The sequence below is a fragment of the Pongo pygmaeus genome, chromosome 16 (genome assembly GCF_028885625.2).
Source record: "Pongo pygmaeus isolate AG05252 chromosome 16, NHGRI_mPonPyg2-v2.0_pri, whole genome shotgun sequence".
NCBI classification, from domain to species: Eukaryota; Metazoa; Chordata; class Mammalia; order Primates; family Hominidae; genus Pongo; species Pongo pygmaeus.
Genome location: NC_072389.2, coordinates 79,707,408 through 79,722,105, shown reverse-complemented (window position 1 = coordinate 79,722,105; position 14,698 = coordinate 79,707,408). Strand labels below are relative to the sequence as shown.

Sequence of the window (14,698 nt, the reverse complement as noted above, 5' to 3'; positions counted from 1 at the left end):
TAAATCAGTGTGTTTTCAACCCTGATTCCCCAGGTGCAGCCCCTTAGCACACCCTGATGGTTGTCCATGCATCATTCACTGAGTGCTCCCCACCCACCCACACAACACACACACTTGGCTCCCAGGCCAAACGTGCCGGCTTGCTCTGGGCAATCAGCCTGGCCAGGTTCTCCCCCTTTCCTGCTTTACATCATTTACCCGCTCTGTACTTTGTGTTATTAGTGACTTCTCTTGTGCAAGCCACAGCAGTCTTGTCCCTATGAATCCCATCCTCTTCCCACTGGCTTCTCAGGGAACTCAAAGGCTGATGTGGAGACACAGAAACTGGGCAGTGTGACACCATATACAGCCACAACCCACTACACAGACAGTCTCAAGTGAAAGAAGGTGCCGCACACTCTTGAGTGCAAATATACTTGCACGCACACTCAGACTCCCTGTGTTTAGGGTCTGCAGACACCCGCCTTCCTTTCTTGCAACCTCCCCCTACTCACTTCCAGCCTGCCCTCGTTTTTTGTCACCCCACCCTGGAGTTGGAGACACTAGGAGCAGGGCTGGGTGCAAACACCTGGCAAAAAATCACAGGATGGTCAGACAAACAGGAAATCACTCAAAAGATCCCAACGGGAGGCTCTGGGGGGGCTCCTTCCTTCCGCGGTTTCCTCCTTCATCGTCCAGGCCTCCTCCCTCTGTCCCCTGACAAAAAGTCACCGAGCCCAGTTCAAATCGATTGTTTTATTGACTGTTTGCATACAGACGCGTTTAGAAAAGGGCACGGGCTCCGGGGGGCTACTCCGTCCCAGGCCCGCGCTTGTGCTGCGCTTCGCGGAGAGGGCTGACCCCGAGGACTGAAACTCCCCCCACCCCAACCCCGACGCTTTCTTTCAAAACGGAAAAAAGAACCTCGCCCCGAGTCGCCGCGCCGCGCCCCTCCCCTTCCCTCCCTCCCCGCCCATCCGCCCCCCCCCCCCCGCCCGCCCGCCCCCCTACACTACACGGTCACACTTTACAGGACACAGACTTTTCTCCTACGGGGCACGCTTGTCAGGGACTACACGCCGGGCAAACACGATTCCCGCCGAAGCAGGGGCGGGTGGGGCGGGTGGGGCGGGGCGACGCGAGGACCGAGACGCGAGGACGGAGGGGCTCGGCTCCATCCGGATCCCACCGCACAGTTGCACAGTCGCACAGTCACGAGCAGGCTTTGTGCGAACTAGGGCGCGAGCCCTCCAGAGAGCCGCGGCCGGGGAGGCCACAGTCAGCTTCCTCCACCTCCGGCGCTTTCCAGCTAGGGTCTGGGTCGGGTGGAACCGCGGGAGCGGCGCTGTTGGGCGCACAGACCTCCGGAAAGCCCAACACACGGACAACGAAATTGGCCCGGGACCAAGTCCACGGGCTCAGCCGCCAAGGGACGCGCGGTCCTGCGGCGCTTTAAGTTAGGAGAGAGACGACAGAAAACGCATTCCCTCCCTACCCCCCGACACACACACCCGATTTTCCCAGAGGCTGGGAAGGGGGTGTTAGCACCAGACCCGAAATGTCGCTGTCTTTGAAAACAACGAAAACAGGAAAATCTGAGCGCGGAGCTGAAAGGCGCCCCAGGCACCGGGCTGGACTCCAACAGGCCAGAAGTGGGGTGGGGGTGGGAGGACAGAAGGAATTGGTTCCCTGCCGGCAGGAGGCTTTGGAACTAAAAACTAGGGGTTGCCACGAATCCCGGCTTCTGGGAGTAGGGATTGAAAGGGAGGAGGGGCCGGGCGCAGTGGCTCACGCCTGTAATCCCAGCACTTTGAGAGGCCGAGGCGGATGGATCACCTGAGGTCAAGAGATCCAGACCATCCTGGCCAACATGGTGAAACCCCGTCTCTACTAAAAATAGAAAAAATTAGCTGGTCGTGGTGGCGCGCGCCTGTAGTCCCAGCTACTCGGCAGGCTGAGGCAGGAGAATCGCTTGAACCCGGGGGGCGGAGGATGCAGTGAGCCGAGATCGCGCCACTGCACTCCAGCCTGGCGACAGACCGAGACTCCGTTTAAAAAAAAAAAAGAAAGGGAGGAGGAGGGGTCGAGGTGGGACCCCACAGCACTCCACTGGCCCTGGCTGGCCCCGAAACCACCGCGTTACCGCGAGGTTTCCAAAGTCTTCGCTCGTTTCCTCTGGCTCCAGAGCCCACGGTGGGGCAGGCTGCGGGGTGGATTTCGCAGATAATCGCGATGGGAATGGAGGGACATAGATATCGCCCATCGTCTGCGGGTGGAGTCTTGCACGGGGTAAGATAAACACTGTGCTTGGCGGGGAAGGGGATTCAGCCCGCAGGGAGAATGGCAGCCGTGGGTAGCAGGGACTGGTGAAATCGGCCCACTCCCTAATAGAAGTCCCTGGTAGTCAAGGTTGGGGAGTAGTAAGGGGGAGGAGTAGGTGAAGGTTGGGGACGGGGGACATAAGTCCTGCCAGCCCTAGACTGCTGCTCCCAGGCACCCTAGGTAGAGGTTGGGAATGGGCGGGCCGGATGGGCAGAGGTTCAGCCTGCCGTCTGCCTGTAGTTGCCATTAATCTCCTGGGCGATGTTGACCGCCTCGGCGCCCAGGGGCAGCCGATCGCTGTACTCTGAGCCCGCCTCGAACTCCTCTTGGTTGGCCTTGGACTGGGACTCCACCAGTGAGCAGGCCGCCAGGCTCTCCTCTCTCTGCAGGTCCCCACTTGGGTCTCCCTGCTCCGCGTCTTCATCAAGGCCCTCCCTCTGCGCGTCCTCTGGCTCCTCGCCGCCCGCCTCGCCGCCCGCCGGGTAGCTTTTCTCGGACTCGAGGTAGGAAGCACGCGGGTCGAAGTCTGCGGCGATGCGCTTCTCCATAGGGTCAGGGGCCTGAGGCCGCAGGATCAGACGGTAGGGCTTGCCCGGGTGTTTAGCCAGCAGATGGCAGCAGGCGGCGCCCAGAAGGGGCACTGTGGCCAGCACCAGGAGGAATACGCTCACTGCCACGATGACCAGCAGCGATGGGAGCTCCTTCTTGGTGGAAAACACCACTTGCACGTGGCAGGCTTCGCCCGCCAGCGCCAGGCACACGGAGTAGTTGGTACCCGGCCGCAGGCCGCGGAACCAGTAGGCGTTGACGCCTTCCTCTACGCGGGACCACTGCACTGCCGCGCCGCCCCCCGCTGGACACAGATAGAGTAGGCGCAGGGGTCGCCGCCCGGGTCGCCGGGCTCCGCCAGCGCCGCCGGGCCCAGGGCCCCAGCGCGCAGCCAGCGGCGTCAGCTGCACCCGCGCCTCGCGCTCCGCCACATCCAGCGCGATGACGCCCAGCTCGAAGACGTGCGGCTTGAGCTCTGCGCTCTGGTTGAACGCGTGGTTAGAAACGTACCGAGAGGGGTCCCCGTTGCCACAGCGCTGCTCCTCCGCCGGGTCCGCGAGGATCTGGTCTTCAGCCTCCTCTCCCTCACTTATGTCCTCCTCTGGTTCCGTCTCGGTCTCCCCGAGAATGCTGACCTTGGCCAGGCCTTGGCCTTTGATTTTGCCCTCGGGTTTGGAAGGCAGGACGCTGTTGCCCCGACCCTTGGCTGTGGACTTGCGCTCAGAGGTCGGGGCCTGCCCGTCGGGTTCTCCCCCGGCGCCAGGCGCGTGTTTTGGGGGCCCAGTTGCTGCCACCGCCACACGTATTGACGTAGAGTTGGCGCCCAGCTCATTGTGTGCACGGCAAGTGTAGACGCCCGCCTCCTTGGCACTCAGGAGGGGCACCAACAGGGAGCCGTTTGCGAGGGCCAGGAAGCGCGGTGTGGCTGGGGGCGCGGGCCAAGCGGGTGCTGGAGTCGGCATTGGGGCTTGGGTCTGCGTCAGCAAATCCCCATCTCCTTCTCCCTCTCCTTCCTCCGCCCCAACCCCGTCGTCCTCCCGGCTCAGAACCGGTGGCTCTAAGACTACGGTGCCACCAGGGATCTGAAGTTGCCATTGCAGGCGAGGCGTGGGGTGGCCGTCCGCGATACAGTGTAACACGAACGCCAGTCCCGCGCGCAGTGGGGTGCCGGGTGCCTCAAGCGGTGGCTCGGCACTCAGATGCACGCTGGGCGGTGCACAGGGCAGGGCGGGCAGGCGGTACACCGGCACCCCCTGCAGCGCGGGAGGCGAGGCACAAGCAATGGAGTCGGGCTCGGGTAAAGACACCCGGGTGCTCGCGGCCCAGGCCTGCAGCCACACAAGGCCGCAGCCGCAGTGGAAGGGATTGTGATAGAGTTGCAGGTGTGACAGCGCGCTGAGCGCGTCGAAGGTGCCTGGCGCCAGCGTACGCAGCCGGTTGTTGTTGATGCGCAGGGAACGCAGGTCGGGTAGCGCACCGAGTGCGTCCCGGGGCAGAGAGCCTAGGCGGTTGTGGTTCATTTTGAGCAGCTGCAGCGCGCTCAGGTTGCGCAGGTCGCTCCACGGAAAACTGGATATGAAGTTGTGGCTCAGGTCGAGGTTCTTGAGCTGACTCAGCACGGCCAGTGCGCCTGGCTCCACGGTGCGCACCTCATTGTGCGCCAGCCACAGCGACGTGACCTGTGTGACGTCGGCGAAGGCCCCGCGCCGCAGCACCGTGATCTTGTTCGCGGACAGACTAAGCGTGGTCACGTTTGCAGGCAGTCCTTCCGGCACCTCACGCAACTCTTTGTAAGCGCAGTCCGCGAACTGGTGAGCGTACTTGTCCACGCAGGCGCACGGCTCCGGACATGCTCCGGCCACTCCTAGAAGTGCCCAGACCAACCACAGGGCCCGAAGGGGGAACATCGCGGCTCCTGAAGATGGAAACCAGGGGAAGAAGAAAGAAGGTGACTCACTGAACCCTAGCTTACCTCCCCTATCAAGCTGTGCCTCCGCAAGCCCGTCTAGCACAAGTTCCAGGGCTCCGGTAACCTCCTCTATGGCCAGGAGCGTCTCTGAAGTGAAGGTCAATAAAAATCTCGAGGTTCAACGGATGCTGCCTCCCAGGGCCCTAATTTCCTTTTCCAGCGGCCCGGTACATCACTCTTTTTTCCCTTCCTACTCCTTCCTTCACGCTGGAGCTGGCCCCTCCGTGGGCTCCGCAGCTCGCCCGTCTCCAGCGGGCTCCTCACGTACCCTTCTCTGTGTTTCTAAGCCTTCGTTTAACCTGGTGAAATGGATCCTACCCAGGAAGGACATTTTTGTCCGTATGACTGGCTGTCCTCCCTGGAACCTTTGTCCCACGCACAGCACTCGCACACACGCCCATGCAGGCACACAACAATACAAACAGACGCGGGGCTTCATAATCAAACCGCCAACTTCTGCAGGGGTTTAGAGGACCTGATGCTGAATTAGGAGGCTCACAACACATTTCCTAAACTCACAAACACATATGCACCCAGACACGGACACAATAGACCCTGGAGACCTCATTGTTCTCTTAACTGAACCAGCATTTGTACAGTGTTTTCCACCACGGTACAAAGCGCTTTCCTGTCCATTGTGACAATTGACAGACACAGGACACAAGTCCTCACACGAAGTGAACCACCCACAAGAACACAGGCATGCGCCTGTGTGTGCATACAGCCCTCCACTGTGACCGAAATGCAGCAGAGAAGCAATAGGAGGATCTGCACTGCACGACTTGAGATGTGGGATCTGGGGAAGCCCATCCCCATGCCCTTCTGCATCTAAGGCCAAAGTCACCTGCCTGGGGCTGCACCTCCTGTGAGGGGAGAAGAAGGGCTGCTCTGACAACCTTCCTTACGGGGAAGGAGGTCCTCCCCCATGTTTGGACCAGGTGTGTTGGGAGAGGGGTCACTAGAGCTTCCTCTCAGGTCCCTCAAGCGGCTCCCATTGGGCAGAGGCGTCCTCAGCCAACAGGTCATGGGGCTGCCACTAGCCAATGAAGCTGGAGAAGGTGAAAGATTCTGAGCCTTTCTCCACAGCTCTGCGGTGCCTAAGGACCCCCTCCCCGTAACACCTTAAAGCCCGGTCACACAAACGAACTTGCACAGACTCACTGCCCCCATTTGGAGCACCTGTCAGGTTTGGCAGAGCCCCTCCCACACCTTGTCTTTGGGAACCTGCTCCTTCACTCTGCCTTTGCTCTTCGGGGAGGGTCCCTTCCCTTCCTTCCTGGTTCCTGCCAGACAGCACCTCCCCCCCAGCCCCGCACCCCATCAGGTGCCCTAGGCTGGACCTAACCCCACCTGGGTCAAGGTTGTGGGGTGGCCCCCATTGCTTACCCAATACTCGCCGACTCTCAGTAAATGTCCTGGGGCTGAAACCCCTTCTCCAGACCCGGTGTGGCAGAGCAGGGAAGATAGCCCAAGGAAGATACACGTATGTGTTGTGGCTGTGGGGAAAACGGGGGGCGGGGGGCAAAGAAAGGGACAGGTAAGTTTGGGGACTCGGTGGCCCCAAAGTACCACTTCAGTTTTTCCTTTTGCGTCCGTTCCCCCCACCTCTCTGGCTGCAGGTTGGAGAAAGTCCTTGCGCGCTCCCGGGCCTGGCGGGGACGCGCATAGCCTCTCCCGCCTCCTGCTTGGTCTACTTTTGTTAAAGCCACGGCGACCCTACCCAAGGCCAAGACACGTCGGTCATAAGGGGCATCCCACGCCCACCGTCCGGGCTGGGCTCTTCGCAGCCTTCTGCACGCCCCCAACCCACGTACCCCCACATTTACACAGCCGCTGACATTGTTACTGTCCCTCATCACACCACCTCCTCCACCCCACGTTCAAACACATTCTCGCACACACAGTCCCTCACACCCTCCCCATAGTCCACCTTCACAGGTTACAATCATCCATGGTCAGGTAATAATCGCATCAGTGTGTTCAGCCCGTGCTACATTCACACGCGTTTTCACGGGCACACCTGCACCCGGGACACTTACCGTTCTCCTCTCGCACACGCATACACACATTCACGCGAACTCACCCTCACGCGCCTGTCCCGCCAGCGCCGGCGAGCTTCGCTGCTAATTGAATGCAAGCCGCTTTTACGCCCTGCAACACGTGAGACAAACCATCTTTGAGGAATTTGGGGGAAGGAAAGGCGCGCGGCTGAAGTGGGGGGGAAGGCGTGTCTTTGCCTTTAAACTCTTTTTGCAAATGCAGGCGGTGGCACCCAGCGACCTCGAGCGGGACCCGCTGAGCTGCGCGCAGCCGAGCTCGCGCGGACCCTTCCCTCCCGCACCCCCCGCTGCTAGCCGCCTCCTCCCCGAAGCCACGTTCAACACGATGCATAATTGATAGTGTTAGCAGAGCGCCGCACCCTCCCTACCATTTTTGCCTGGATCTGGGCTGATATAAGCCCTAGTCTCCCCCGCCCCGCCGCCCCAACCCCCCCGCCCCGCCTGCTAGTCTAACCCGAGACCAGAACGCACAGCCCTGCAGGGCGTGCTGGGAAAGGACACCACCCCTCCCCAGCCCACCGCAGCCCTGCCCAGCCTCTTAAGCCGGAACTCTTCACATCTGGTCTTTTGTGGCTAAACCAGCGCTTGAAGCCCACTGCCCGACGCGTTGGCCTGCGCGCACCGCGAAACAGGTGGAGCAGGGGGAAGCTCTCTCGAGCGCACCCAAGCACCTCACTCCAGAAGCACCTCACTCCAAGCACCTCTTGCCTGCTCCAGAAGAACGGGGCACGGAAGCTGCAGCAGACAGTAGCACAGACAAGGATGGTGGCAAAACGTCCGCTACTCTTGAGCATGGTGGGCTGGGGACTTCAGGCCCGAGCATTTCTCCCATCCCTGCCCCCCATATCTTCACAGCCTCTCAAGCAGACACACGGTCAACCCCACACGCACTATCCCCCAAGCCGCGGTGGCCCCTCACCGCCCCGCCGTCTCACACCCTCACACAACAGCCGGCTTCAGCAGACTCGCTGTTCCCGACTGTCGCTCCCTAGCTCTGATGAAACCCCGACATTTCTTCCAGCGACGAGGAGGCGGAGGCGCGGCGATGTCGAGGCATTTGGCTAAAACCCAGTTTCCGCCCCCCTGCGCTGCCCACGTTAGCCCTGGAGACAGCTACCGGCCAGAACCAGGAAAGGGGTTCAGGCTCCGGGAGACACGCAGAATCCCCACCCGTTCTGTAGCCACTGAGCTCTCTGGGCGCACCAAGCCCCACAGCCATCACCCCGGGCCATGGGGGTCTCTCATGGTGGGTCGATGGCGGGGGTTTGGGGCTTCTGTGGAGATCAATACCCCGATTTGAGTGTTGAGCATCTTAATGAGCTAGAGGAGGGGGTGGGGAAGAGAGACAGGCTAAGAGTGCAACGTCTAAAGAGACCACCCCGGCCCGGGGTTCCGAGGCTGCTTTGTAAATTAAACATGAACAGACTGGTGCGCTCACACTCCAAGCGTCCCTCCCTCTCTCCTACTCCTGCCGTCGCTAGAGGCGGCCCAGCGGGCTGGGACTATCGCATCTTGCTCAGCTGCAATTCAGAACACAGAACTTCACACCGCCTGCTCGGGCCTGGAGTCCCCCCCGCCGACCCATGGGGAGGGCGCAAGGCGCCTTTCAGGGAAGGTGTCTTCGAAAAGGGTCGAGGGGTGAGAGCACTGTGACCCGTCCCTGCCGGGGACCCTGTGGTGGGACAGCCAGGATTGGGTCCCTAGCCTGGGGTGAGTCCCTGAGGTTTCTAGGCCTTGCGGGGTCGGGGGAAGGAGGCAGACGGCGGGACCAGCACACCCTTCTTTGTCTGCCGAACAAGGTGGGGGTGGGGCGGGGAGCGGCGTCCTGGGCAGTTGTCCGGGTCTTGGGAACCCTGAGGGGGCGGTCTTGGGAGCCTGTGCCTGGGAAGGATCTTTGGAGGCAGGGGCCCAGCAGCGGGAGCTGAGCCCAGTCCGGGATGGCGTGTCCAGGGGACTTTTCGGGACTGAGTGAGGGGCGCCAGGCGGGGAGGCTCAAGGCCCTTGGGCCCTCTCCCGGTTTTTACCTATTTTCTTTCTTTTTTGCCTTCCGCAGGGAGGCAGAATCTGGGTAGTGGAAGGGAGAATGGGCTCGCTATCTGCCCAGAGCTTCCCTGGACTGCAGGAACCTGTCCTATAAGCAACCCCGAAACCTCGGGGCCCGAGGACCAGGGAAGACCCCCTTTCCTTGCTGTCTTGACAGGGTTGCAGAAGCCAAGGAGCTCGGCAGGGAGACGGGGCTCCTGGGGTGGTTAAGGACGCGGTGACCACCCCTGGGCGGGAGATGACTCCCGCAGGCCCGGAGGCTCTAGCTCACTCTACAGCAAATGCTTTTGTTCCCGGAGGCTGCCCTGGGGGAAAGACACCCCTTACCCCTGCCTTCGACCCTGGAGAGCCCAGTGCCCGCCCGGGCAGGGCTGGAGCCCGAGTCGCCCCAGGCAGAGTCCGCCGAGGCCTGGGGTGGGAGCCGCGACTTCTGGATCTGCCTCCGAGCTCGGCTAGAAGACTGCGCGCACCTCGTCCGGCGCCGCCCGGCGCGCAGAAGCGGGTCTAATGTTTATAACGTTAATAATGACAGTTAGGGAGGGCTGGGGAGCCGCGAACCAAGACCTCACCCCGCCGCCGCCCACGTCTTTGATCGTTAAAGAAACAGACAACTAATCAGGTGTGTGGAAGTAGGGGTGGGGGAGGGGAGGGGAGGTTGACAAGGTTCCAAGCCGCGAGCGCAGAGGGTCCCAGATTCAGAATCCGCCGAATCCAGACTAAGGCTTCTAACCAGGCTGGGGCCGACCCCAGACAGACCCAGGAATGGAGACCTGGAGCCCCTGGCCGCTTTCTGCGGATCGACCCTTAACTTCAACGTCGCGAACCCGGAGCGTCGGGTGGGTGGGGAGGGTTGAAACCGGTTGGATCTGGGGACTTGCTCCAGCGACTCCGTCCGCGCTGTTCTAGGGTCCAAGCCTGGTCCGCGCGCGCCCCCTGCTGGAAGCCGCTTGCCGGGCGCAGAGGCGGGTCAATGGCGGAGGGTGCTAGCTGGGCGAGGAAGATGTGGCTGGAACCCTGCACCAAGGCGACCGCTGCCCACGGCTCTGCAGTCCCGCGGCGCGCTTAACCAAAGTCCCGAGGCTTTACTTCCCGTGCCCACCCAGTCTATGTCCCAGGTATCAGCAACCTCTGGTCCACTACACAACACAGGCGCGGTCCCTACTTCGCGCTATGTAGTTTCCAGTGCCCGGGGCGTCTCCTAATTCTTGAGCGACTAGTCCCTGGCACAAAAGCTTCCTATACACCTCTCCCACTCTCCCTTCTGAGTCTTAGGACTTTGTCAGGGGCCTATTAAAATAAATGTCTGAGATCTGAAAAAAAAATCTGTTGGCGCTAACAGGGGCAAAGAAAACTGCAAAACTGGAAGTAATCGATGTTTGATTGAATGTTTAGGACATGCAACATTGTGCAAACGATTCAGTTGCAACTGCACTCAGAGTTGTACATGCCCTTGTATTTTAATGTGGCACGCGGAGGATTTAATGGACTTCCCTAAAGGGAAGGGCCTCTGAGAATAAGAAAGCCGGGGCCCAGATGGGCATCAAACATCCCCAGCATAGCAGCCAGTTAAGGCTGCGGAGACCTTCCCCACGGCTGCCCTCCAGCCAGAAGCCCCTGAACACTCACTACTTCCCATCTTTCAGCTTCTGCGCGCACAGACACACACACACACACACACAACTGTTCTCTCCAGCCCCACACCCCCAAGAAGCTGCTTTCCTTTTCTAATTTCCAGTCGAAAGATCACTCCTCAGGGAAGCCAGGCCCTCTTTATACTCCCCCCTCCGGCCTTTCCTTGTACAGGCTCTATGTAGTCGTCAGGCGGGCAGGTCCTAGCATCAGACTCCATTATGTACTGACTGTGTGTCCTTAGCCAAGTTATTTAACCTCTCTGTGCCTCAAGAAAAAAAGGCATAAATAAGAGTACCAGCCAGGCGCGGTGGCTCACACCTGTAATCCCAGCACTTTGGGAGGCAAAGGCGGGCGGATCACAAGGTCAGGAGTTCGAGACCAGCCTGACCAACATGGTGAAACCTCGTCTCTGCTAAAAATACAAAAATTAGCCGGGTGTGGTGGTGCGTGCTTGTAATCCCAGCTACTCAGGAGGCTGAGGCAGGAGAATCGCTTGAACTCGGGAGGCAGAGGTTGCAGTGAGCCGAGATAGTGCCACTGCATTCCAGCCTGGGCGATGGAGTGAGACTCTGTCTCAAAAAAAAAAAAAAAAAAAAAAGAATACCTATGCTTTTGGGTCACCTTGAGGATTAAATGAATCAATGTATGCAAAGCACTTAGTACCTGGCACTTAGTGCTCAGTACTTGAGATACGTTTTTAATATAATAGCTGAATTAGCCATTATTATTGCCTTGCAGAGTTGGACACAAGTTTGATAAAATGTTCTGCTGCACACACCCCTACAGGCTTGTGTCCTGCCTCCCCCACAGGGGAGGACCTTGGCTCTGCCCCCAGACCTCTTCACCACCACCACCCCCTTTGCACACACACACACCATGGGTATACGTAGAAACCAGATTTACTATTATTATTTGTAAGGGTTTCTAGTTTCAGATACTTAAGACTGATGCTTGTCAGCATACCTGTTTGCGAAGAGAGACCTGCAACTGCAGACTTGGTGGAAGGTTTTTAATTAAAACTACATTCTGTTTAAGTATTTATTGGACTTTGTGACTTTAATTATTTTCTAGGGAAAAACAAAAAAATCCACACTTGCCTATGAGAAGACTGTTGATTTCAGAGGAAAGTAGCAACCTGTGGCAGTTTGCTGGAGGCAACTGAGACAAATTTTCTGAATGGTTCAAATGAAGCTCGACATTATTAATAATCTGGGATCCAGCCCATGACCCTCCTCCCAGCATTTTCATGAAATTAGCTTAACGTACTGGCAAGGCCTTTTATTGCCATCAAAATTAACAACAGCTCTTCCAGTGGCAGCTCATGTAATTATCTGGGTCTGTGCTTGTCTCGCTGAATAAGAGGAACTCCTGCCTGGAAGAGGCAATACTCCTGCATTCAAAGGGGAACATGGCCGAGCAAGATGGCTCACGCCTGTAATCCCAGCACTTTGGGATGCCAAGGTAGAAGGAGTATTTGAGCCCAGGAGTTTAAGACCAGCTTGGGCAACATAGTCAGACCTCATCTCTACAGTTTTTTTTTTAATTAGTTGGGCGTGGTGGTGCACAACTGTGGTCCCAGCTACTCTGGAGGGAGACTGAGACCAGAGGATCGCTTGAGCCCAGGAGGTCGAGGCAGCCATAAGCCATGATCACACCACTGCACTCCAGCCTGGGCAACAGAGTGAGACTCTGTCTCAAAAACAAACAAACAAACAACCCACCAAAAAACAAGGGGGGTGGGGTGCAAAATGCTTGGCAATCCCACCCCAATTCAGGCAGGACTGGTTTCCCCAAGAGATTTTCTGAGGCAGCCAGCTCCTCCGTGGCAGGACTTGCCATGGTAAAGGGTAGGGCCGGGTGAGGCAGGGGACTGGGGGCTGGGGATGATGTGTAATATTTCCATCGGCAAATAACAAGATTCCCACCCCCAAGGATGGAAAGTATTAAGTGTATCGTCTCACAAAGCAGGAAGCAAGGCTGGCTTCCCGGCTGTTGATTCAGCGGCTCAGTGACATCAGCAGTCACAATTTCTTTCATCTCTCCCCTCTGCCACCCTTAATAGGGCTTCCAGCCCAAGGACTGGGTCCCTTGGTGCCTTGGTGTCACTGAAGGGCTTCCGGAGCCACCAAGGAAACATACCTATTGTGTTTTGTTTTCTTTTTAGATGGAGTCTCACTCTTGTTACTCAGGCTGAAATGCGGTGGCACAATTTTGGCTCACTGCCACCTCCACCTGCTGGCTTCAAGGGATTCTCCTGCCTCGGCCTCCCGAGTCGCTTGGATTACAGGTGCATGCCACCACACCCGGCTAGTTTTTGTATTTTTAGTAGATATGGGGTTTCACCATGTTGGCTAGGCTGGTCTCAAACTCTTGACCTCAAGTGATCCTTCCGCCTCAGCCTCCCAAAGTGCTGAAAATTACAGGTGTAAGCCACCGTGCCCAGCCACAAACGTAATGTTAACAGACTAGTGGGTTAGAAAGACAGGCTTCTCTTTTCTGAAGCCACAGCCTCTCCCTTGGGTCTTGACACCTATTGGCATAGGTCTTTTATCTCTGAACCAGTCACTGGTGAAGGGGATGAAATTGATTGGTTCAGAATAATTATCTGGCCCTGATATGGCTATAGAGGAGTCAATCTCAAGGCTCACTACAAGCAAGAAATCCCTTTTAAATAGAAGGATTGGGGAATTGCATGTTCAGAGTAGCCTAATATTGTATCAAAATGAATTGAAATGAGAATGACCAGGATTATAATGGACCATACTAGATACTTCCTTATCTGGAGTTTAGACCAATCTATATCCACAGTCTGAGATCACAGTCAGGGTCAGGGCAGTGTGTGTGACCAGCTTCAGGAAACTCTGGTAGGCATACAAACCAGAGGATTCTTTGCTTTCACAGAATTCTTGGATCGATTTATTTATTTATTTATTTGGGCTGAGGATCAAACTGTGTTGTCCAGCTGGCCTCAAATCCTGGGCTCAAGTGATCCTCCTGCCTCATCCTCCCAAGTAGCTGCGCCTAGAGGCACACATCGCACCCAGCTCTTTCACGGAATTCTTGAAAGGATAAAAATCTGTTCTTGGAAATGCCTGTGCTGGGATCCAAAGCTATTTTGGGAGCAGTGGAAGCTTCAGTCTTTAGTCGGATATTTATGAACAGGAGATGTTTATGAACTCAAAGATGTCCCTATATGACTTCACATCCTGAACATGTCTCCCAGTCCCATGGCAGAGAAGAGAGGCACTTTTACTGTTGAGGTGGAAAACAGGAGGAATATTTCTACCTCGGTCTTAGGAAAAATGTGGGGCAGTGCAAAGTGGGGCAGACCACACTGGGCTTTGAGCTCCACAACCTGAAAGCACTCTAGCTTCACAAACTCTCTAAGTGGTCTTAAGCAACTCCTTGCCCTCTCTCCTTCTAGGTTTCCACCCATGCAATGGTAGGGGAATGGGCTAGATGTGTCTTGAGGCCCTTGGGTGCTGTGGCCTTAGGAGAAGCCAGTTTGCAGGTTGAGTTGGGGCTTCTGGGCCGCAGGCTGCCATCTGACAGGGCTTCCTGCAGGAAGACACCCTCCTTGGGGGCCTGGGGTTGTGTCTTCCCCTCTTCCTCATGGCCCTTGGCAATTTCTGTGTCTCCCCTCCCATCACACTGCAACCCGCCTCATCTCTTCAGGCCTGCTTGGGTCCCAGGAGCTAGCCCCTCCCCCAAACTGCTGTGCACTGCTCTGTGGGCAGAGGGAGTCTTCATGCTTCAAAACACTTACCAAAGGCTCTTTCCATAGCAAGATTCAGGGGCGGTTGGGGCACTGTTATTTGAGGTTAAAATCTGATCACTGAATATTTCGGGAGCCTGGCACATCGACCAGGAAAGAACAAGGCTGCCACCCCTCCCTGCTCTGCAACCCTCAGTCCTCCACTCCCTGGGGCCATCACAGGACACAGAAAGGCCACAATAAACACACATTCAGAGACCCCCCCCCCCCCCAGCCCACCACCTCCTGTGGCCTCCTGCAGACCGCAGGAGGGCTGGGCCCAGAGTCTCCTCCTCCTCCTCCATCCCCCAGACTCAAAGCTCCTGGGGCTGGGGGGGCTGCCCAGGGCCTTCCCCTCCACTGTCCCCATCAAAGCCCAGAACAGCACAG

The 14,698-nt window shown here is 57.7% G+C and overlaps 1 protein-coding gene across 4 annotated transcripts in view; it reads right to left on the bottom strand.

The window, feature by feature from the left end:
- Positions 1 to 992: 992 nt before the first annotated feature.
- The window catches only part of ISLR2 (immunoglobulin superfamily containing leucine rich repeat 2), a 37,007-nt gene continuing 23,301 nt past the window's right edge, over positions 993 to 14,698 (bottom strand). The window contains exons 1-4 of one of the 4 annotated variants that reach the window (XM_054451450.1): positions 8,318 to 8,728; positions 6,903 to 6,970; positions 6,206 to 6,315; positions 993 to 4,765 (exon numbers count right to left, since the gene is read on the bottom strand). In XM_054451450.1, coding sequence (XP_054307425.1) covers positions 2,520 to 4,757 — 2,238 coding nt within the window. In that variant the 5' untranslated portion in view covers positions 4,758 to 4,765; positions 6,206 to 6,315; positions 6,903 to 6,970; positions 8,318 to 8,728 and the 3' untranslated portion in view covers positions 993 to 2,519. Of the gene's footprint in view, positions 4,766 to 6,205; positions 6,316 to 6,424; positions 6,846 to 6,902; positions 6,971 to 7,580; positions 7,827 to 8,317; positions 8,729 to 14,698 lie in introns of those variants that run through there. The other 3 variants (XM_054451449.1, XM_054451448.2, XM_054451451.1) reach the window with 3 other exon arrangements.